At 38.7% G+C, this 26,017-nt stretch overlaps 1 protein-coding gene across 1 annotated transcript; it reads right to left on the reverse strand.

Moving 5' to 3' along the window:
* Window positions 1-7,219: 7,219 nt before the first annotated feature.
* On the reverse strand, window positions 7,220-16,530 carry LOC114662022 (myoglobin). Its single transcript, XM_028815305.2, has 3 exons — window positions 16,361-16,530; window positions 13,045-13,264; window positions 7,220-7,554 (listed from the first exon to the last, which is right to left on the reverse strand). Exons 1-3 carry the CDS (start codon window positions 16,447-16,449, stop codon window positions 7,411-7,413), a joined length of 453 nt encoding a protein of 150 aa, XP_028671138.1. The 5' UTR covers window positions 16,450-16,530; the 3' UTR covers window positions 7,220-7,410.
* Between the last annotated feature and the right edge of the window lie 9,487 nt (window positions 16,531-26,017).

Consider the following 26,017-nt stretch of genomic DNA (forward strand, 5'->3'; position numbering starts at 1 on the left):
AAGCTAATAAGCTTTTAGCCCAACAAATTCATAAACAAGAAGTTCACAATGCAATACCAGTAATCGCCAACAAGAATGGAGAAGAAATCATCGACCATAATAAAATAATGCACACATTTAGAGATTACTATAAGTCTTTATATTCCACTGAGCCCAAAGAAGACAACACACAATCTAATGCATTTCTGGATAATTCACAAATACCACAAATAGATGCTTTAAGTGCTGAGGAACTGGATAAACCTCTAACGCTAACAGAATTACTAGACACTATAAAGTCACTACAAAGCGGGAAATCATCAGGCCCTGATGGTTACCCCGTAGAGTTTTATAAGAAATTCTCCACTCAGCTAGCTCCACTGTTATTGGCAACATTTACAGAAGCTAGAGACAACCAAATACGACCTCAAACATTTTGACAAGCATTAATCACCCTCTTTCCTAAACAAAATAAGGACTTTTTACAATGTGCATCATATAGACCAATTTCACTTCTGAATAATGATGTTAAGATACTCTCAAAAATCCTAGCTAGAAGGATGGAGAAAGTGCTGCCCTCGGTAATATCACAAGATCAAACTGGATTTATTAAAGGCCGACACCTATCTTCAAATCTCCGCTTGTTTAATGTTATATATTCACCAGCAAAATCAAACACCCCAGAGATATTACTATCATTAGACGCAGAAAAGGCATTTGACATGATCGAATGGAATTACCTTTTCACTGCATTGGAGAAATTGGGGTTTGGCCCGAATATTTGTGCTTGGATCAAACTACTGTATACCAATCCAGAAGCTTCAATTTGTATTAATAACATTTGCTCAGACTACTTTAAACTAGAACGTGGTACCAGATAAGGATGTCCCTTGTCGCCACTGTTGTTTGCAATCGCTATTGAACCACTGCCGGTTCACTGCCGAAATTCTTATCAGATAAAGGGGATTGTCAGAGAAGGACTGGAACAGAAAATTTCTCTATATGCAGATGATATGGTCTTATATATATCAGACCCAGAAAACACTGTCCCCGCTGTTTTAACAGCACTAACAGAATTTCAAAAGATATCTGGTCTTAGAATTAATCTGAATAAAAGTATACTCTTTCCAGTGAATTCACAAGCATATAATATTAGATTAGACACCCTACCTTTTACCATAGCAGATCAGTTTAAATACCTAGGGGTAAATATCACAAGTAAACATAAAGCTCTTTATCAACAAAATTTTGGCGTCTGTATGGAAAAAATTAAGCAAGACTTGCATAGATGGTCAACCCTTCATCTCACTCAAGCCAGAAGAATTAACATTGTTAAGATGAATATCCTTCCTAAACTTCTCTTTTTATTTCAAAATATTCCAATATATATCAATAAATTGTTTTTTAAACAGATTCAATAATAACCTCATTCATTTGGAACTCAAAACACCCACGTATCCGAAGAGCGACCCTACAAAGACCTCAGGCAGAAGGTGGCATGGCTTTACCTAATTTTCAGTTTTATTACTGGGCAGCAAACATACAAGCCATAAAAACCTGGACACAAATAAATGAACATACACAGGCTTGGTCCGCAATAGAAGTAAAATCCTGTAGTACTTCTTTATATTCCCTGCTCTGCTCTCCAATAAATGAAAGTTATCGTAAATATACTAATAACCCAATTGTGCTTTACTCACTCAGAATATGGAACCAAATTAGAAAGCATTTTAAGATGGAAAATCTTTTATCTGTGGCACCTCTGCAAGAGAACCACCTCTTTCAACCTTCGCAAGTATATCCAGTTTTTAATACCTGGAAAAGTTTTTGGGATTAAAATGCTCAGAGATCTTTATATAGACAACATATTTACATCTTTTGAACAATTACGTTCAAAATTCAACCTCCCAGCTACACATTTCTTTTACTATCTTCAAATTAGAAATTTTGTTAAACAGAAATTGCCCGATTTCCCCCACCTTGCACCCTCCTCAATGCTGGAAAAAATACTGCTCAATTTCAAGGAAACAAACACTATTTCCGCAATATATAAAATCTTATTAGAGTCCCTACCTTTCAAAGATCCAAGAGGACATTGGGAAGAAGATCTCTTAATCAATATATCAGAAAAGGAGTGGAAGGAAGCAAAGCAGAGAATTCACTCGAGTTCTATATGCACAAAGCATAGAATTATTCAACTAAAAATTATATATCGAGCTCATCTGTCTCGCTTAAAACTGTCCAAAATGTTTCCAGGGCAGGATCCAACCTGCGAGCGCTGCAACCAAGCTCCTGCCTCACTGGGTCACATGTTTTGGGCCTGCACTAAACTAACATCATTTTGGACAAAAATTTTTAAGTGCCTTTCAGACAGCCTTGGTATCACAATCCCTCCTAACCCACTAACAGCTGTGTTTGGTGTCCTTCCAGATGGACTTGAATTGGAGAAGGACAAGCAAACGGTGATTGCATTCACTACACTTTTGGCACGCAGACTTATTTTGTTAAATTGGAAGAATCCTAATTCTCCTCTTATAAGTCAGTGGGAAACCGATGTTTTATATTATTTGAAATTGGAAAAAATCAAATTTTCAGTTAGAGGATCTGTACAACATTTTTTCAAAACATGGCAGGATTTAATCAATATAATTTTAGAATAAGAGAAATAACTATTATCGCATTTAACTCCCTTCTCCGTCTCTTATTTACATAGATATTTACTTCTCCCTTTCTTTTGTTTAATGTTGCCTTATTAAAACGCCTTAAGCAATTTTCCTTTAGCTAAGCTCTCCTTCTCAGGGGTGGGGTTTGATTAGTCTTCAAATTTGTTGGGTTATAAATTGATCTGTTTGTATGGAATGGAATGATTACAATGAAAATTAATAAAATTAAAATATTATAAAAGTCTGGGCATTAGACTCTGCCCTAGCAGTGAATTGGTTGTATATGACAACTAAATGCTGTTTCAAATGTATACTGTAACAAGTGACTCTAGATTATTTACTATGGTGTATTGTCTACAACTAAAGTCTTGATACTGCTGGTTAGTGAAATGTTTCCTGTCAGGAAAAGTTAGAACTGCAATACAGAATAAACAAAGTACAATGGAAAACCACCTCCCTGATGCCCTTTGGCCAATAAGAGTTTAAGATTTAATCGGCTGAGTGGGTAGACGTGACTTGGTTAAAGTTAATTTTGTTTTGATTTCATACCACACAACTGTTGTTCTAGGAGAGTGGACAACACATCGGCAAAATGCCTGAAAGAAAATATGGTAGCAGAGCACAAACGAAAAGCACAATGACTGAAAGAACAGTGTAACAAAACTGCTAAAGAACATCCCTAAATTGACCAGGTATTTCAAGGCTGCAGAATCTTCATCCAGTCAGCAACAAAATGCTGATCCACAGCAGGACTGCCAGCTATCGGCTAACGCTGGTCATGAAGCAACTGCCCCTGGACGCTTAGCTGTAGCCACAGCTAACTGTAGCTTTGATAAAGTCATCGGCCAAGGTTACAACCAATCTTGCCTCACAACCATCTCACTCAGATAGACCGAGGGACTAACACTTCCACCACCTGAAAAACTAGATTGTACCACCAACACCCTGGGAATTAGTTTAGCCATGACCGCTTCACCTGTTGCTGCTGAGATGGCACAAGAGGCCGACTCTGCAACAACGGAAAGTCCCACTATAGCTGTAGCTCAGATCCTGCATGCTGGGACAAAACTGATGAACCCATGAGGAGATACTGGGTTAATATTGGACCTGACCAATGTCAGAACAAAGACGCAGATGTTGCTGCCTCAGAAAGGCAACACAAACACCAAAAGAGATACTTTTCCAAAACCCTGTTTAAAAGAAAATTGGAAAATGGTGAAACTCTGCCAAAGGAAAGGCTACTTTATATCTCTTCAAAAGGCTCAGTAAACTTTCTGGGGACAGTGAGTCTGTACTGATAGCAGGTTATAGTGACTGGAAAAATGGGGGCAGTGCGCTTGGGTGAACATGAAGGATCGGAGAGCCACACAATCGCTATGTTTGCTTTTGTTACGCGTGGCTGTGCTGATGCTGGACGCTCAGATTCAGAACTAAAAAAAAAAACAATTTGACAGTGAGTGCGAATATTGGACTGAGCTTTTGAAAAGGGTGTTTGCGGTGGTCACGTTTTTAGCTAAGCGAGGAATATCTCTCAGAAGACACAGTGAAATTTTTGGATATCCTGATAATGGAATCTTTATTGGTGTTCTCGAAGTTATCAGCGAATTTGATCCGTTCGTGAAAGCACACATCTAAAAATTTGGCAATGCAGGGAAGGGACGCCATTGTACCTGTCATCAACAACATGTTTAGAATTTATTGAACTGATGGGAGAGCGGGTCCTCATGGAGATTATCAGATAAAAATTGCTAAGTACTTTTCAATTAGCGACGATTCCACTCCAGATGTTACACACACAGACCAACTCACGTTCATGATATATATGTCACCTGACTGCTGCATCATGGAGCGGTTTGTCAAGTTTCTACCAATTCAAAGTCATTCGGGAGAGTCACAGTGCCAGTCTCTTCTTGGTGTTTTAGAAGACATGGGCGTTGATATAAGTGACTGCAGAAGCCAGTGTTATGATAACTCAGCCAGCATGTCCGGAGTTTACAGTGGCCTGCAAGCACGCATTAAACAGATCAGCCTTTTTGTCCAGTGGGTATCATGTGCTGCACACATGCTCAATTTAGTGAGACTTAACAGTATTAACTGCTGCCTTTAGACGGAGGATTTTTTAAAATTTTGTCCGGACACACTTTAATTTTTCTTCCATGTCCATATCCCGATGGCAGACAATTTCAGCGAGTTTAGAGCCTAACGACCTCAGGATAGTGACTTTGAAAGGCCTTTCAGACACTAGATGGTCAGCACACGCACTAGCAATTAAAGTAGGCTACTCCATCAGAACTACGCCAGAATTCAAGAGTCACTGAAAAATTAGCTGATGACCCGAACCAAAACCTTACTGCTCCGGATGAAGCCGGGACACTCTACGCTAAGATGGAATAACTATAGATTTCCTTTTTGTGTAACAAGTGGCACCGCATATTGCAACGCTTTCACAAGACTGGCACTGCTCTGCGGGCAATTGATTTGGATTTATGTAACGCTGTTAATCTCATCAGCTCATTGAGGAATTATGTAGCCTGCCTGCGAGATGATTTTGACCACTTTGAGATTGGTGCAAAAAAAACATGTCACCCAACTGTGTCCCAACGCTACAAAGTGGACACACAGAGGCAGGAAAAAACTAGCCGATGAATCCACTGAACCTGACTGAGCGATCAGGCCGAGACAAGTCCAAGAACAACAGTTCTTATTGCCGTCATAGACTGACTTGTTGCCGAACTGGATCGGAGGTATCACTCCTTACAAAGACATTGAGCAGACGGTTGAATTTTTGAACAATATTCTCTCCATCGCTGCAGAAGATTTTCGAACTGGAGCGGCTAATTTTCAGAAGAAATATGCGGATGTTCTGGAGGAAGATTTTATGGACGAAATTAAAGAAAACAAGGACATTTCAGAAAAGTCACTGCTGCAAAATATTGGTTTAGCACTCCAGATATTTATGACTTTGCCTGTAACGAATGCTAGCGGGGAGCGTTCATTTTCAAAACTGGGACAAGTTAAAAACAGACTGAGATCCACAATGGGCCAAAACAGAGTGAATCACCTGTCTCTGGATTTTACCAGCCTCATCAAGGACTTCTCTGTCAGGAAAACAGGGAAGAAAATCTTCTAAAGGTAGGAAATTGTATATTTACCGTATGATTGTGCTGTGGTTGCGTTATTACTTTGTTACTGTATTGTATTTTTATGGGTCTTATTCGTTTTAATTGATATTTGTGATGTTGCCTCAGTAATAAAGCATGGCCTGTACTGCTGCTGTTATTGCACCTGTTGGTTTAGAAAGTTAAAAGCGGTTATTAACTTGCAGATCTACTGTTCATGTCTTTTATCTGTAGAGTGGTTATTTAGAGTAAAGGCTGTCAGGGTATTTCTGTGGATGTTTGTTTATGCTAGTGCGCCCCGAGTGGGTGCCTGTCGGCCATGTAATATTTCCAGCATGTGATTTTAAAATGTATTTATATTTTAAAATTTTTCTATCGTTCTAGCTTGTCCTTGCAATTTTCTGTTTTGAAATCTCTTTAAATTGTGGTTTTTTATCCTGATTAATTCATTTTTATACCATTTTACAATTTATTTTAAACTTAAATAGGAGCTTAATTGTCCACAACAGTAAGTTTGTCTTTTTACAGAAGCTTGATAGATAGATACTTACACACATTATACACACACTAGAATTAATAAAAAGGAAGAAAATTAAAAAGAAAATAAGAAAAATGTCTGACTTTCTGTTTCTTGACACAGTTCTACTTAGTAAAGTGTTGGCTGAAAGTACTCAGTGTTGGTTTGTCAGTGAGAGGATATGCAGTTTTCTTCACAGTGTTGCTCAGTTTTGCTTTAATTCTGTCCTTCCTTACTGCCTTCAAGAGGTCCAGAATGTGTTCAATACCTGAACTTGCCTTTCTAATCAGCTTGTTGATTCAGTGGGCTGGTAACACCAGTCCAGCACACCACAGGCATCCTTTAGGTGTCGACAGTGAATTAAACCTCTATATTCTTCAACAGCAGTGATGTCCCATGCAGGGACCTAATCCAGGTCTTCAACATTTCATAAGGGCATTGGTAAAGTTGATCTGTCAGAATTCTGTTAGCTAAATAATGAATCACAGAAATATTGGTGAAAATTAAATGTTTAAGAAGGAAACCAAAAAGCTCTTTGTCACATAAAAGGCCATTGGAATCTGAAACGCACTTGCCAGTTATGTAGCTGTAGCGAATTTCTTGATGACCTGAGATTTGGGGAAAACTGAGCTATTAGCTAAACACATTAGATTTGTGGACTGAATGGTCTCCTCTTGTTAGTCAAACTGATTTAGTTATTGTGTCAGTGGAGCTGATCACGGTGTTACTAATGCAGTAGCACTGACATGTTACACCATTGTCTCAAAACAACACTTCACATCTCAGAGTTTGACCATCACCACTCCCTGGATATACACATCACTATGTGGGAATGATTGCCTAGGGAATCCCCCCACCTTTCTTCAAACTAAAGAAAGTTGACCTGAAGTGCTGAAGCGATACTCCATTTTAACAAATAGTGCAATGGTACACCAGGATAGAGATTACACTTTTATTTCTGTTGCCCAGTGGTCAATTCAATCGCAGGACAGACTTATCACAATTTGTTTACATATCCGTCTGCTCACTATTACATAATGTATGTAGTATAGCCTTAGGAAAGCAATGTATATCTTCATACATGTGCAGTTCTACGGGTCACACTCAAAGTCTTAGGGTCTATGATGGTGATTTACTCTTTATATCCATGTTCATCGTAGAAGCAGCCCAGGTCAGCAACCACCACCTTCAGCACCCTCCTTAGGGCAGCTTGAGCATCAGCATTGAAAGCAGAGTTCTTTTCTGCAACCACCTTGACAATGACCTCTGAGATAATCTGAAAAGGAAAGAAAACGAAATATAAACAACTGTATAAATAATAATACTAATAATAAAGTTGGATTTACTGCAGCATGTCATTGACTCAAAAAATTCAATGAAGTTTGCATGTTTCCAGTAAAGAATCACTAGACAGGCTATAAGATTTCAATAAATAATTTGCTTGAGTGCTTAAAAGGAGACTCCTTTACTGTTCAGCGGTGATGATGTACTGTAGTGCTGCAAATACCTGCTGTGTACATTTAATTGAACATTTGGTTATTCATCCCAAGGCAGAATATAATATTAGATACATATCAATGAAAAAGAGAGACCTTTTTTATATATAAGAAGCTTCATGCATTTGGACTGTCTGAAGAGAAAAGACGTAGTAATTAAATAATTTCAGTGGGAAGGGGATGAGAGAGCATGAATCAAAACCCTAACTATGATCAATCAATCAGTTGGAACTGTCATAAATATAAATCGCTTCTACACCTATGGTCATAAAATACACTTTAATTGAGATACTGCATCTTATGCTTCAGCCAGGGTTATTATCCTGGTTTAAGTTTATTTCATATTATCTTTTACAAGTTCTCACCTTTTGTTAGTAGTTCAACTTTTGGTTTTGTTTTGGCATTTTGTAAAATGATGTTGTTCTTTGAGATTGTGTAATTTTTTTTTTTTTAATTATTTCATTTGTCAGTATTTTTTTTACATCTTTTTCTGTCATTTCCTGTATTTTGTGGGTAGAACCAGGAGAGACGAGCCCACCTTTACATACCTGCAGGGGACCGCCTTTAGCCTTTATACGTGAGGCCTGAACTGAGTCTCTCAGAGGTTCATTGAGGTTTGTGGAGAATAAAAATGTTATTTGGGAGTATTGCATTGCTTTTCTTGATTGTGTATTTAGTCTGGTTTTCTATGGATTGCCTTTCAGGCAACTTCTTTTGCTTTATTCTGCCCTATTTTTATTTTTTAGTTTTCTTTTGTTTATCTAAATAAATCTTTTAAATTATAAAGATTCTGTACTGGCTTTGTCCTTCCGAGGCAGAGATTTTTCTGGTTTTGTTCTTATTTGAAGGGCATTTTTGATAACATTTTGAACATTTAAAATCTTTTTGAACTTTTACAGCAAGTTCCAAATTTTACAGGTTAAAGCCTGCCAATGGTAGCTGAGTGCCGGCTGCCTGTGGTAAAGCCTTTTTTTGGGAAGGTTGGTGAAGGCCCTTGCCTGCTTTGTGGGAATTTAAGGAGGCATCACACCATTTTCACCTTGTTTGTGTTGCAAGTTCACAATTCTATACACCTAACATAATTTCAACATAATAGACTATAAAATCTCAAAAATGTTGTATATTATATACGAGGGCAATCCCAAAAGTAAGGTTTCCTATTTTTTTAGAAATACAAACAACCGTTTATTTTCTATAATGTTTACATCATTTTAAAAGGTTAAAGACTTTTGTTTTTCTACATAATCGCCATTTCGGCCGGTGCATTTTTGTAGATGCTGTGGTAGTTTTAGAATGCCCATGTCATACCAGCTCGCTGCCATGTCCTTCAGGAAGCATTGAACCTCATCTTTCACCTCTTCATCGGAGCAGAATCGCCTTCCGGAAAAATGTTCTTTCAACTTAGGGAACAGGTGGCAGTCACTGGGTGCCAAGTCCGGACTATAGGGTGGGTGGGTGATGAAGTTCCAACCGCCGATCTTTACACATGTTTTCCTCAACCTTCGCGACTGTCTCGTCGGTTATTGATGATCTCCTGCGCGAACTTCGCACTTGGCGGTAGCGTTCAACGGGAGCTCCATTTTCAAGGGCTGCCAAGCCAAGATTGAGCATCCCAGCAAAGCCACACATGCGTGTTTGGGAGTGGAGGAAGCACCAATCACAACACTGTGGCCAACAGCCGTATGAACAGTTTCTCTATGTCCCCACCACTTTGGAGACCTTACTTTTGGATTGCCCTCGTATGTATATACTAGTCATTAAGCCCGTTACAATAACGGGCGCTAGAACAGTAGTGCATAAATAAACATTAGTAGGAACAGTCTATATTAAATGGCAAGGGACCTTGATCTCATTTTGTTGGTTGGTCATATTTTTCTTTGTCTTTCAGCCTTTCTTTTGTTGATGTTTACTTGCTGAGCTGACCGTTCTTCATGTGCTGCCGCCGTGTATTGTGTGTCTTTAATTTTCTGTGACAGTAATACTGTCTTGTACGTCCGCTGGCTTGTACGTCCGTAATATACCTTTAATTTTCTCTGGCGTTAATACAGGTGTCCGCGTCGGTAATATGCCTTTAATTTTCTCTGACAGTAATACTAGCTTGTATGTGGCTGTAATATCAGTCACTGTATTGTGTACCTTTAATTTCCTCTCGCAGTAATACTGGTTTGTATTTCCATAAAACGCCTATAACTTTCTCTAACAGGAATATCGCGCATCGCACTGTGCCCCGCGCATGTGCACTTCACCAGAAGACACACACACACGGACACCTGGACACACACAGGGATTTTATTAAAGAGGATAGTGGTTAGTACTGCTTCTTCATGGCCCGTGTTTGAATCCCACACTTGGTCATTGTTCAAAACTACTTGTGTCATTTTGGACTTCTCATTTTGTTGGATAAATGAATGGATGATGTAGAATAGCTTTACTTTAGTTTTCTGCCATGTAATCCACACAAAAAAATCAAGCCAAGTATGTTTACAGCTGAATAGTACAATGGGACAAAGAGACTAATGAGCAGGGCCCCCCTTGGAAACTCAAGCATTGATATATTCTTAAATTTAATTGGAGAGTTGAAGGAGTTTTGTGGAGTTTTGATCACAGATATATACTTGAATTTGAACAGACATATAAAAAGCGGGTTTTGAGTATCCGTGATGCAATGAATAATACTTGGCACACAACAAAGAAAATTGAGAAATCTATCTATTTATCAATCCATCCATTATCCAACCAGCTATATCCTAACTACAGGGGTCTGCTGGAGCCAATCCCAGCCAACATAGGGCGCAAAGCAGGAAACAAACCCCGGGCAGGGCGCGCGCACACACACACACACACATGGGACAATTTAGGATTGCCAATGCATCTAACCTGCATGTCTTTGGACAGGAAGAAACCCACACAGACACGGGGAGAACATGCAAACTTCACTCGGGGAGGACCCGGGAAGCGAACCCAGGTCTCCTAACTGCGAGGCAGCAGCGCTACCACTGCACCACTGTGCCACCCTATCTATCAATCAAGTTTAACTAAATAACTTTTAATTGCTAATAACTAATATTAACCAAACATTGACCTTAATCACAGTTAAAAAGGCATGATATGTAAGCAAAGCATATTTTTAGGAAAATTATAGGGCTCTGGAAAATGTTTCATATTGCATTTTTCTAAGATACCAGGATCCAAGAATGATTAATTGTATGGTTGCACTGTACATGTTATTGTGTTTATTTACCTTATATTTAGTTGTTTTCATGGTGACATGTTGACACTGTTATTAACACTTCTACCTAATAAAACTTGTAACTTTAGGTTTGTATTCCACTTCCAGTTTCTGACAGTATGGATTTACATGTTCTCTTGTGATTTTGTGGATTTTTTCTTCTGGTTTTCCCTTTTTTTCCCCAAACCCCAGAAAAATGCATGTTAAGTTAATTGGTATAAATTAGGTAAATGATTAGGCCTTCCATCCAGGGTTGTCTCCTGCCTTGTGCAGCCCTCCTTCTCACCCAAACCCTGATTTAGATTAAACAGGCTTGTAAATGTTATGCTCTCTGTGTATAGTTCATTTCTGAATTTCCATAGTTGTCAGCCAGAAAGCATCCCTAACATGGCTGAAATTCATCAAATGTTTTCAGCTTTTTCTTTTAAAACATTGTTTTAAAATCCACCATTCGTATCTCACCCTCATCGATTTTGTTCATTATTAAACATTCCCTTTCACAAAAAAGACAAAGGCAAAAGTAGTCAACCAATAAATGTGAAGTACTGAAATGTTTCAAAGATAATTAATTCTAAAGCAATTTTATTTATTTATTTGTGCCATACATTGAGAAGTCAAATGCTTTCTCGGTCCCCTATTCAAAACCCAATTGATGGGATTTAAAGACACTGAAAATGAACTAATTGGCCCTAGTGTGTGCTTAGTGTGTGGGTGTGTTTGTGTGTGTCCTGCGGTGGGTTGGCACCCTGCCCGGGATTGGTTCCCTGCCTTGTGCCCTGTGTTGGCTGGGATTGGCTCCAGCAGACCCCCGTGACCCTGTGTTCGGATTCAGCGGGTTGGAAAATGGATGGATGGATGGATGAAAATGACCTAGAATGTACAGCTTATTAATTTGTGTGAAATTAAATTTTCAAAAAAACTTCATGTTTTGCTTCACAAAAATTTTGAAACAAAAATTATGTTTCACTTTTTGCAAAATGTGTGCTTTTAACACATGGAGAAAGGATTTTTGCTCCTTTCCGGAAAACGTTTTTGTGTATTAATTTCACATATGCTTGCCTGTCACCAAGCACTTAAATAAAGATCTCTAAAGAAAATAACATGTCACATGCAGACATTTTGTTGAGTCACCAGACAGGTTTTTCTAGTTTGATTGACATTTTGTTAATTATGATGTCAATTTTGATCACTGCAATCCTAGACATGGTATCAGAGACAGAAAATGAACTTGAAACCCCATGGAGAATCGAAAAACAGGAAAGGGCAATTGCTAGACAACTACTGGTAGAGAGAGGGGCATTGGGAAACAGAGGATGTGGCTCCCTGTGTAGAGAGATGTTTCTGTGGAGAAAACAAAATGATGTGAATGATGATGGGTTTTGGTGCATCTTCATGTGGAAAATAAACAACATCTCACATTCAAAAAGAAAATGCACAACACTCCCCCAAGAACGAGAGTCATAAACAGAACTAATTTTAGGAATGTGTAACAAATTATATGAATTACACACTGCAGAAAAAAAAACATAGGTTAGCATGGAAGTGTCAGCTAGGTCTTGGGGAGCAGTATTCCATTCCAAAAAAAAATTTAAATCTCCGCAAAAATTTTACTGAGTTTTGCATTTCACACTTGTTAAGTCAACTGGAAAATTAATTTTAGTGTCTGTTTTGTGAAACTGGATGCGAATGAAAGCCTACCTATTTTGCTTATCTCTAGTATTACTATTGAGTAGCACTAAAGAAACTTTCAGCTTCTCAGTGGCTCTGCACAAGTTGCTATATTAGGACAGTCAATATGAGTCAAATTGTGACAAGTTAAAATTATTGCTTTTTATAGTAAGGCAGTTTTGTATAATTGTCCAGTAATGGTGCTTATTATGACAGTTCTGAGTCGATTGGTTGGCTGATTGATTGACTTGGTCAGTAATCAGCATCAAGCACAATCTGGCATCTTTCCTATGTAGGTCACAAAAAGACTTGCTACTCAGCTTAACTTCTTAAAAGATATCCATGACAGGTGAAAAGCTAAAGGCGTTCATACCTCAAAGTTCTTCCGAGGAATCTTGTGTTGCAGAGCATGGCTTTCTGCCAGAGGCTTAAGGAGAGCAGCGTGATCACCCTTCTGTTTGATCAATGCAGTCAGCTTGGACAGGACAACATTTCCATGAGCCTTGATACCTGCATTGCCTGACAGCTCACCCTGCGAGAGGTTTTTGAACTTGGGGAACAGTTTCTGGGACTCTGGATGATCAGTGAACAGGCTAAAAATACCAAATAAAAGGAGAAAAGCACAGTTTAGTGAAGGATAAAAGATAGAGCATGTTGAAACTGAAGACAATATCACACAACTTCATGTTTCACAAAATGTCGTCCCCAAAAACTCTAGAACAAAATCTAAATCTTTTTTGGTTGCTAAATTAGGTTCTTGCCATCTATAATGCAACACCCATGACAAAAAGTGCAGTAGTCTGTTTACATGCATTATTAAGAAGCTTCGGTCAGTATAGCACGTCACTGTAAAAATACCACACCACACTTAAAATAGTTCTTACAGTGCCAACATAAACATTAATAATACTTATGTAAAAACATTTCTATGTGGGTATATGCATTTTAAGTGATAATTTAACACTGGAATTTTTTTCTGTGTAGAAGTCACTAGATCCAAAAAAAAAAAAAAAAACTGGCTGATTTTATTTAGTGTATAATTCATTACGATAAGTAAATCATGAATTTCAAACATGTTTCATTTATCCAGTTCTGAGGTTGAATTTTCCTTTACTATTTCCAGATGGCAGCAGCCATCAATTATTCCAATAGCATCTCCTGGAAGTCAACCCACGTCAGAACAGATTTACACCCACATTCACACTTAAAACCCCTGAAATGTGCCAAACCACTGAGGAAAAATGAAACCACTGAGGAAAAGGGTAAACTTCATACAAAAGAACATCAATGATAAATTAAACTGGGATGCAATGCAATACAAAACTCTGTGCCACCCAGCTGCTCTAAATACCTATAAGGCAAACAGACCTTGTCTGTAGCAGACAGTCTAAATGCACTTTGAGTAGTGAGAAAAGCGCTATATAAATGCAAAGAATTATTATTATTATTAAATAAACCAGGAAAAAAGGTGGAATTCTCTGAGAGCCTTGATATGCAATGCAATGTGTGAAATTATATAGCGGTGCAGTATATATGATTTAGTTTAAACCAGTGGAATTCCTCAAAATATTGAAATAGTTTTTTAAAGGCTGTTTGTATTATTAAACCTTTTGAATATCACACGCTAAAACAGTGAAAGAACACAGTTGCTGTTACTAAAAAAAAAAAAAAACGAACAAGAAGAAAAAATTAACAGCTATGGAAATGTAAAGGTAACAGTAACTGAGAAAGTAAATATTGAATTACAAACTACAGTAGACAAATCTTTTAAGATTTTACAAAGCTGAATCATGATATCGGTTACCAAAAACTCATTAAATCAGTAAATGAATAATTTACTTAAGTTTATTTTGATGTACGAGTATGTTTTAAATTCAGAAATGCTTAACTATCTGGATTTAAAAACGTTATGTTATGTCTATAAATAAGGACAATACTTTATTTGTTACTTGCCCCTGTGTTATGTGTGTATTGATTTATCCTCATTTGGCATTTTTAATGCGCACTCTTAACAATAACTGTGCATGTTAAAACTAAAAGTGTTTGTTCAGAGTGATGCTATTGGGGAACTGTTTTGGGTTTCTTAAACAACCATCCATATGAAGTTTCTTTATTTAATTATATCCTTAACCGGTACCAAACTAATAATAGATGTATAATATAGTGGGTTTCTGGTTTTAAAAAAGACACTTAGCCTGCGTCTTGGTATATATGCAGTAAAAGTCCAGGTTTTCTCCCTTTGTCGGTATCCTGTTGGTAGTTTGTTACAGATTTCTGCTTTGTCTGCATGGTAAGAACCTTTTCAAAGCACAAAGAACCAATTTCAAATGCAATGAACGCTTTCCAGAATGACATGATTCTTTGTCAAAGAATGATTTTATGCGGAATCATACAACCCAAAAACAAACCCTTCAGTAGCTCGTATTTTTAAGTGCAACAGCCACGAATGGGACGCCAGTCCATCTCCAGTCGGGCACGGTGAGGTAAACCGCTCGCATCCACTGACACAGTAACAATTTACAGCCGTTTAAAATCCTTTTAATGTGCATGTAGTTTAGGTTGCTAGAAAAATCTGGATATCTGAGAAAATCCATTGCGGACACAGACAAATCGTGCAATTTGAAATCAGGCTGGAACTTTACGCGACAACAAACCCCCAAGATACACACGGCTGTTATAGGTGCAATAAAAATTCAAACATTTTCTTAGAAAAGCAATATGCTCTTATAACTAGGGAGTGTCAAAGAGCTCTGACAGGTATCATCATGATTGTCGGTTAGAAATCATTCGTTTGGTTGAGAATTTGAAATTCGCCTCATTCCGCATACATTATTTCATTGCCTGTGTCAATTTGGAGCCCTGGACGGGAGGGTAGGGGGTATTTATCGTGGCGGTAGATGATACCTCTCGAAGTCCACAGTGGGCAATGTGTACTTTTAGATTTAGACGACCGAGATTCCCCTTTCGGCGTCTTGATCGCGCGCACCTCCGCTTTCATGAAAGGCGCCCCCATAAATCGACAACGACTTGGGGGGCGGGGGCGCCATTCAGTTATAATAACATCGTCCTTGTAGGTACATATCGCGCACTTCACTGGGAACGCGCCCTTGAACTTTCTTTTTCCTTTTGTTCTGGACCCACTTGCCACCCCCGACAGCTCATGTCGCTGCAAATAATACTAATAACAATAATAATCATTAATAATAATGATTTGAATGTATATAGTGTTTTCCCCCGTACTCAAAAGTACTGTAAGTGGAATCCTGATGAAAGTGTATATTTCTGAAGAGCTGTACATTACAAACTTTATTTTTGCCAGTTTATATACCTAAGCTTGTAGAAAAATATTCTACAAATAAACGAATACAAAAGCTAACACAGATGAAGATACAAAATATGAGCCACTCTGTAACAATTTAGTACTAATAACAAGGAACAATAAACTCCGAATTTCATGTACAGCTAAGGGTGACAATGATTTTTAAAGCAACTAATCAACAATAGACCAAGTTCTTTTCTTGCATTATTTAGGTTGCACACAATTTCCCCAAGTGTAATACAAAAAATTCCAGGTGCTTAATTCCAAAACAAAATGTAATGACTAAACAATTCGATAAAATTATAAAAATGCAATTGATCTAACTAATTCAAACTTTACACTTTTTTTCAGCCAAGCAAAGCAAGGTTACCGAACAAGCACGGCTTCCCCGTATCCTGGCGAATCTGCTTCTACGGGTCCCCAAGAGGCCAGCACCGCATCAAAATCAGCTGCAGCCATCTCGAAATCACAGCAAATTCACAAAGCCGATTTCTCAGTTTTAAAACCACAGACTGTACCTGCCACTTGTTGCTCATCCTCTTTATAAAGGGGATTCTTCCCTCCCCCCTCCCCTTTACGTATCTGTCACATGCCACACGGAGACGCGCGATTTTGAACGTGTTACCCGTTAGATCGTCTAATTACGGCTGTTACTCGCCCTTCAGCACGTACGCCGGGCATTATGATAGACAATTGGCGATTCATTCAGTCATAATCGAAATATAATTTCGGCTGAAGCGTTTTATTTAAACATAAATGAAAGAATGCCTGAAGTCTCCATTGAGCGTAAACAAAAGCCAGCATAAGAGCCCACTTTAATACGCTCCCTTAATACATCTTATTCTATAACGAAGTACAGTATGTCTCGGCAAAACCAGCCGCATTCTGCCCCACTTCATCACCAGGGGAGTTACTTGACCTATCTGCATGATATGGACTGTTAGGGTCCTGTGGGAAATCCTGGAGAACACCGAGGAAACATTAACTTCAAAAAGAAAACAGTCCGAATTGAAGATTCGTGCAAGTTTTGCTCGTATTCAAACATCCGGCACGTATGCGTTCTTGAGAATAGTTTTTCCGAAATGGTAGTTAACTGGGTTGTGTGGTTCTTGGTTAGAGCTATTGTTTATAAAATATCCATTTTGATATTTGAAAATGGTTGTTTAGGATTTGGAGAGTTTATATGAAACAACACAAAAATTTTTAGTGTATAGTAGGCTACCCGGCAGGATGCTAACGGATCAAGAATACCTGAACTTGTGCTAATGTAGACAGGAGGAGCCCTACTGTTATTATTTCTGGAGCCTGTTACAGGTCTAAATAAACACATGTTCTTTCTGGAACCCTCATATGGACGGTTCTCCTATACACTTTCACAAATAATTGTTCTTTAATGTCACTTTATGGCTCTTTACTGTTTTGTGTGCTTAGAACTTTTGCTTGGCGTTTCATTCTGGGAAGGGTTGTTTGCATATGAAGTTATTTCTTAGTTCTTTGAAAAATTTCCAAATTATGTTAAAAAGAAAACTGAAATCTTTAATGTACGTATGTTAGGCTATACCTAGTAGACACTAAACAGATTAAGAAAACTCGAACTTAGCCTGTGCTAAGCCTTAGTCCTTAGTCCTTTTCAAATCAGGAACCCATTGGTATTTTACAAATCTATTACCATCTGTTCATGGTTATATACTAGCCTGTTACAGATATATATATATATATATATATATATATATATATATATATATATATATATGGTTGAAATAGTTTACTGTCAAATAAATGCAAAGAGTACACGACACGTGTTTCCGTCGTGTACTCTTTGCATTTATTTGACAGTAAACTATTTCAACCATTCTATGATCTGCTCCTCACAAACTGAGGGCACCGTGGCGGATGTTAGCAGATTGCTGGCCAACCACAAGCGTTACCTGGTAGGTAACCACCCATACAATCAGATTGTGACACAGACTTCGAATGCCGTGAATATATATATATATATATATATATGTGGTTGAAATAGTTTACTGTCAAATAAATGCAAAGAGTACACGACACGTGTTTCGCCCTCATTCTGGGCTCATCAGGTGTACACACTCCACTGCACTCCCTCTCGGGAATCGAACCTTGGACGTCAGCGTCAGAGGCGATGCCCCTAAAGTTGCGCCACGGCGTGTGGTTCGTTTATATATATATATATATATATATATATATATATATATATATATATATATATATATATATATATATATATATATATATATATATATATATATATATATATATATATATATATATATATATATATATATATATATATATATATATATATATATATATGCGGCACGGTGGCGCAGTGCGTAGCGCTGCTGCCTCGCAGTTGGGAGATCTGGGGACCTGGGTTCGATTCCCGGGTCCTCTCTGCGTGGAGTTTGCATGTTCTCCCCGTGTCTGCGTGGGTTTCCTCCGGGCGCTCCGGTTTCCTCCCACAGTCCAAAGACATGCAGGTTAGGTGGATTGGCGATTCTAAATTGGCCCTAGTGTGTGCTTGGTGTGTGGGTGTGTTTGTGTGTGTCCTGCGGTGGGTTGGCACCCTGCCCAGGATTGTTTCCTGCCTTGTGCCCTGTGTTGGCTGGGATTGGCTCCAGCAGACCCCCGTGACCCTGTGTTCGGATTCAGCGGGTTGGAAAATGGATGGATATATATATATAATTTTTTTTATTTTTTTTTTTCCTGGAACCTTCATGTGTAAGAATACTTGTGAAGATAACTAAAAGGAATTAAGCGTACAATCCTGTGCAAAATAAATGCAGTACTTCAGCTGAGAATTTAATTAATCCCGACAGTAAATGAATGGATGGGCTTTTATGTCTTATTAGTCCAATACGAATAAGACCTGGGTCCTACACAGAAACTTCTTGTGGAGTTACGATGTTCATTATCAGTGATTTTAATTAGTCATAATAATGCTCATGTCCATTAATAACGAGAAAACTTTTGCGGAAGTTTAAACAATAGCAGAGATGTTCATGATTGTTGTCATTCTTGAAGCATATCATGCGACGTATAAACTCTGACCCTGTTTTTGATGGTACACTTAAGGACTTTGACCTCGTGTACTGTTAGTTAGTGAACTTCCTTAATGACTTAAATTGCAGAAATGAAATGCACAAATTACAAGACATGACGTATATTCACCCAGTTCCAAATTTTGAATTTAAAAATAGTATTCTTTTGTAGAAAATTGTGTGGTGCCCCAAATTAAAATGACATCTATAGTGACTTTAATTTAGTACAGAGCTTTACCAAAAATAAGATAATACCTTAGATAATAAAATACCAGACACACAAGCAGGTCGAGGTTCGCCCATATGATCCATAAAATATAGTTCAATCTCCAGAAGGCCTAATAGTAGGAAATACACAAGAGTCTACAGCCTGCAGGGAATCATGGCCTGACGATATAAATCTGATCTGTGTTCTGGACTGCCTGAGACAATTACCCTCAGACTTCTGTACTGTGGGATCTGACTTTCTGTGACCGTGTCAGGTGTCCACTCCAACAACAACAACATTTATTTATATAGCACGTTTTCATACAAATGATGTAGCACAAAGTGCTTTACAAGATGAAGAAAGAAAAATATAAAAATAAGATTAGGCAATACTAAGTAACAAAGAATAAAGTAAGTTCTGATGGCAAGAAGGACAGAAAAAAAAAACTCCAGAGGGCTGGAGAAAAAAAAAAAAACAAAATCTGCAGGGGATCTGAGGCCACAAGACCACCCAGCCCCCATTCTACCTAACGTAAATGATCTCAATCAGTCCTCATGGTTTACAGACTTCACATGGAAGAATTAGATGGTGATGGTCATGTGGACCTCTGCCCTTTAATCCATCAATGTAGGGACATCATGGAGCTTTGATCGGGTGGTGGTGGTGCAGATCTCCACCACAGTAAACTGGAAAAAGAACAGCAGTGAAAGTAGAAGTTAGTACGAATTTTGGGGCCATGAAAAAAATGATAATTAAATGCATATACAGAATATCAGAAATACACTAAAATGAAGCTATGAGAAAGCCATGTTAAAGTAATGTGTTTTTAGCAGTGTTTTAAAGTGTTCCACCGTATCAGCCTGGTGAATTCCTATTGGTAAGCTATTCCAAATTTTAGGTGCATAACAGCAGAAGGCCGCCTCACCACTTCTTTTAAGATTAGCTCTTGGAATTATAAGCAGACACTCATTTGATGATCTAAGGTTACGATTTAGAATGTAAGGTGAGAGGCATTCTGAAATATAGGATGGAGCAGATTATTTAAGGCTTTGTAAACCATAAGCAGTATTTTAAAGTCAATTCTAAATGACACAGGTAACCAGTGTAGTGACATCAAAACTGGAGAAATGTGCCTGGATTTTCTTTTCCTAGTTAAAATTCTGACAGCTGCATTCTGCACTTGTTGCAGTCGATTTATGTCTTTTTTGTGTGGTCCTGAGAAGAGTGCATTTCAGTTATCTAGTCGACTAATAACAAAAGCATGAACTAATTTTTCAACATCTTGCAAAGTAATAAGAGATCTAACTTTTGCTATATTTCTTAAGTGAAAAAATGCTGTCCTAGTGTTCTGATTAATATGTGATTTAAAATCACTAAGATTTCTGTTTACTCCTTATTTAATTTGAGAAAATAACTTCTAATCCACTCAGAAATACAACTAAGACATTGGGTCAGTGAGACAATAGGGTCAGGGTCATCAGGCATGCAGATGTTCTATCAGACGGTTGTGGCGAGCACCCTCTTCTACACGGTGGTGTGCTGGGGAAGCAGCATAAAGAAGAGGGACGCCTCACGCCTGGACAAACTGGTGAGGAAGGCAGGCTCTATTATAGGCACGGAGCTAGACAGTTTAACATCTGTGGCAGAGCGCCGGGCGCTGAGCAGGCTCCTGTCAATAATGGAGAATCCACTGCATCCACTGAACAGGATCATCTCCAGACAGAGGAGCAGCTTCAGCGACAGACTGCTGTCAATGTCCTGCTCCACTGACAGACTGAGGAGATCGTTCCTCCCCCGTACTATGTGACTCTTTAATTCCACCCGGGGGGGGTAAACATTAACATTATTCAAAGTCATTGTCTGTCTGTATACCTGCATTGTTATCACTCTTTAATTTAATATTTTCTTTATCAGTATTATGCTGCTGGATTATGTGAATTTCCCCTTGGGATTAATAAAGTATCCATCCATCCATCCATCCATCCAGTTGTATGTCGTCAGCATAGATGTGGCAGCTCACATTATGCCCCAAGATAATCTGAGCTCATGGAAGCATGTAGACCCAGGATAGATCCTTGTGGAATACCATATAGAGTATCATGGGTCTACCTGTTAAGTAAGACTCAAACCAATTTAAGACACTGCCAGAGTGGCGCACCCACTGACTAAGGCGATTTAAAACAATATTGTGATCAATGGTATCAAATGCGGCACTCAGATCTAGGAGGATGAGAACAGATAAATTTTCTCTGTCTGCATTTACCTGCAGCTCATTTACTACTTTAACAAATGCAGTTTCTGTACGGTAATTTGTTCTAAAATCTGATTGAAACTTGTCAAGAACAGAATGTTTATTCAAGTGATCATTTAGCTATGTAATGACTCCCTTTTCCAGAATTTTACTTAACAAAGGCAGGTTAGAAATAGGTCTACAATTTTCAAAAACAGAGAAGTCGAGATGATTTTTCTTGAGCAGAGATTTAACAACAGCAGTTTTAACACCATCTGAGAGGACCCCCATATCTAATGATGAATTTACTATGTCAAGAACAAATAACGGAATGAACTGATAATATTATGGTCAGTCATTTTCTGACACCTAGTGTTTAGTTCTGAACCGGGTCGCAGTTACTGGTGGCTATCCTAGCAAGCACAGAGCACAGGCAGGAACAAACCAGTCAATTGCAGGTCGAACGCACATAAGCCAGTGCATCTGCATGTATTTGGACTGTTGAAGGAAACAGGAGAACCCAGAGAAAACCAATGCAGATACAGGGCGAACATGCAAACTCAACACAGGGAGGACCTAGGACTCGAACCCTGGTCTGTTTAGTGCAATCCGGCAGTACTACCACAGCACCACTGGGTGACAACATGATTGTGCCGATCACAAAACTATGTTTAAGTAACCATTGAAGTATTGCAGTGAAAGACTCTAATTACTGGCTAGCCCAGGGTTGGGCAATGATCCAACCCAGTTTCTTAATTAGAAGTCAATTATTGCTGTTGAAGCCCTTATTGATTAAGTGACATTTTGATGCTTCATTTTAGTGGTCTCGTTTGTTAAGGTTCCCCACCCTTAATTGCGTATCTCAATCTTAAACAGCTGCATTCAGTGTTTCAATGGCTCCTTATTAGAAATAAGATGTAAATGTCAAAGGAGTCAGCAGTTCTTCATCTACCTTTTTCCATTTACATCTGTGTGTGTTCACCATGCACTGTTTGATTTAATAAAACACTTAATAGAAAAATGTGACAGACTGAAAATGATCTGTTTTAGATTTTAAATTATTTTGATGGTAACCTTGAAAAGGAAAAAAATCTTTGATATAAGAAGTTTGCATTACGCAGACTAACAAGCCATAAAATTAAATGTCTGAGATTGACAAGGATGGGTTTCTAATTAAGCAATTGGGTTGGAATGAAAACCTATAGCAACTGCGGCTCTCCAGGACCGACATTGCCCACCCCTTGGCTAGCCTATTCAGGCCGATATACTGAGTCAATCAAAAAGCTGTAGTGAGGTTATACCCCATGAAGAATCCTGAAGAGGATCCGGTTCTCATTGGTACGCTAAAATACTGTGCAGTACGTTAAAATTTAGATCATTGCAACATTGTGACACAATGACAGTCAGCTGGAGAGTGGTGTTGTAGAATGAGGTGGAATGGGTATGGGTGCTCCAGGAAAAAATTAACAAAGATTACTTCAGTTCCTATCGGTGCGCCTAGAAGTGGTGCCAGTACCGGTGAGTACCGGCCAACTTCAAGCACTGCAATGAGCAGCAAAAAGCAATTCAAAAAGACTTGGACACACCTCAGAACTGAGTGAACACTTAGAAAATGCTGTGTATTGTAGAAAAATGCAAAATGTGAGGAAAAGGTTTGTAAGTAAAATGTATGAGACACTGACCTAACGGAAGCAAAATCTGAAAAGGAATCACACGTTTATGTCGACACTACATTTTTTCCATCTACGCAATGTGCAGAAGCAAATAAAATGTTAAGTTATATTGTAAAAACTGGTTAATATAAATCAAGATATGTAATATATTATGTAATGCACTAGTGCTGCATCTGGAGTATTGTGTGCTGTATTGGTCACCACGCTACAAAAAAAGGACTCCGAGATTTAAACCTGTGTAATCTCGAGCAGAAGAGACTGTGTGGGGACCTAATCCAGGTCTTTAAAATCCTCAGTGGCACTGGCACTGATAAATTAGATCCAGCAGAAACCTTTCAGCTTAAGGATGAATCAGGTAGGTGAGGACAGTAGAGGAAATTACGGGGACATTCATTCAGTACTGAAGCCAGGAATCACTTCATTATTTAAACACTTGTGGGAATCTGGAACAAACTATCAGGTCATGTAGTTGAAGCAGAATCCTTACTTGACAACCTTTAAAAAGTATACAGATGAGATATTGGGACAACAGCTATTAGTTAAGCAAACTAGTTTGATTGACTGAGAGGTCTCCACTTGTTAATCAAATTACTGATGCTCATATAATATAATATAATATAATATAATATAATATAATATAATATAATATAATATAATATCCATCCATCCATTTTCCAACCCGCTGAATCCGAACACAGGGTCACGGGGGTCTGCTGGAGCCAATCCCAGCCAACACAGGGCACAAGGCAGGAACCAATCCTGGGCAGGGTGCCAACCCACCGCAGGACACACACAAACACACCCAGCACACACTAGGGCCAATTTAGAATCGCCAATCCACCTAACCTGCATGTCTTTGGACTGTGGGAGGAAACCGGAGCCCCCGGAGGAAACCCACACAGACACGGGGAGAACATGCAAACTCCACGCAGGGAGGACCCGGGAATCGAAACCAGGTCCCCAGATCTCCCAACTGCGAGGCAGCAGCGCTACCCACTGCGCCACCGTGCCGCCCAGAATATAATATAATATAATAGAGTGCTTCCAAACCTTTTTTCTGTAGTGGCACACTTTATGCAACCAAAATCTCTCCAAGTCACACCACTGTTTCACTAACACATTGTATCTCATACAGCTGCTCAACAGCCCAAAGGGACAGGACTACCAGAGAAGCCGGTGAAAAATGAGCTCCATGATCAGCATTTGCAGACACTAGTGAGAACTTTGGTGACATCTCCATTTTGCTTTGTCCCTTTGCCCGCCCCTCTCTGCCTCAAAGGCAACTCGTATGCCCACTGTCCACCAGTCCTGTGAGTCTCATTGGTGACCACACATCCAGGGTAGACGGACTCTAGCAGCCAAAAGACATGTCCAAAATGCTCTAAAATGGTGCTCGCAGAACTGCTATTATGCCAGCTTCTCCTGTCCTTCTCAGACAGGTCTCGACCACCTGCAGAGCTTGTCCCTCTCAGGTTCAGACCCAAGTATGGTACACTAGTATTTCCATGGCACACCTAGGTAGCTTACATGGCGCACCACTGTGTCTCAGCATACTGGTTCAAAAACACTGATGTAATATAATATTATTTTAATGTTAAAAATAACTCATGAACATTTAGCAACTTTTTTAAAAGCTACCTTTGATGATAAGAGCAAAGCAATTTTGTATGTGAGATGAAAAGCCACAGGTCTTAATAAAGAAGGTAAAGATTTTTACATGGAAAATAACTTTAAATGTATGGAATGAAAAAATACTTTATTTTTAAATATGCATTTTCCTGTTTGTCTTTAAATGGAGAAACCTAGACTTTTAAAACAATCTCTAATTGAGTTCCTTACTGACACCACAACAGAAGGCTCTTTGCGCTGTGGGCCGGGCTTCTCCGTATTATGATGAGCGATTTAAGAGCACTAACAGCTGCCTTTACTTGGATTACTGAACTACTTATATGTCCTGGACTGACACCCCATTGGAGATCAGCGTCCGTCCGATACATTCTCACAAGTAGCTTATTGCTCCAATTAGGGCACAGACCAGAAAAGTGATTCAGTAATTGAATCATTAATCCTTCAGCTTCACATCCTACTGAGCAAGAATGACAGTCACTGTTCTACCAGGCATTGCTGTGACAAAAGGAGGCCTGACAGAAATGCACTCGCCACTTGATAGGGGCAGCAAGGCATAAAGTGATTGACAGCTCTTGAAACACATGATAATTGTCCATCAGCATTCAGCCAGGACTTTGCTTGTATTTAAGAACACAGAATGCAAATAAACACTCTGAGACGACAACTGCATGTACTATAACAATCTGATGTTCTCTTGCATTTAAATTCCTCCACCTACATCAAAGTTCTGATGTGCTGACTCAGAGTAATTGTATGTTTGGTGGGCAACACATGGTGAATACAAGGCGAGTATTTCTAAGATATCTGCTAAAATTTTGAAGGCCATGCAGGAATACAAAGATTAGCATTAGCATACCCTGTGTGGTAGGGGTGTGAGTAATATGCATGTGTTGTGCTGTTCGTCCCAAACCTAAATTTGAATTTACCTAATAAGAGCAACCAGCTCCCTGTTAGGCCAGTTAATAGAAGATTAGAAGTCTTTAGATGACTTGCAGCAAACACCCGTCACATATGGATCTTCATCTGCTTGGATGAAGCCTAAGCATTTATCCAATTAAAGATCTTTAAAGATTGACAGTTGTCTCTCAGATAAACAAAACACACAGAGTAGAAGTAAATGAGTAGAAATAATATTCTGGTCCACAAGTCATTATTAGATAGATAGATAGATAGATAGATAGATAGATAGATAGATAGATAGATAGATAGATAGATAGATAGA

The sequence above is a fragment of the Erpetoichthys calabaricus genome, chromosome 12, assembly GCF_900747795.2.
Source record: "Erpetoichthys calabaricus chromosome 12, fErpCal1.3, whole genome shotgun sequence".
NCBI lineage: Eukaryota > Metazoa > Chordata > Cladistia > Polypteriformes > Polypteridae > Erpetoichthys > Erpetoichthys calabaricus.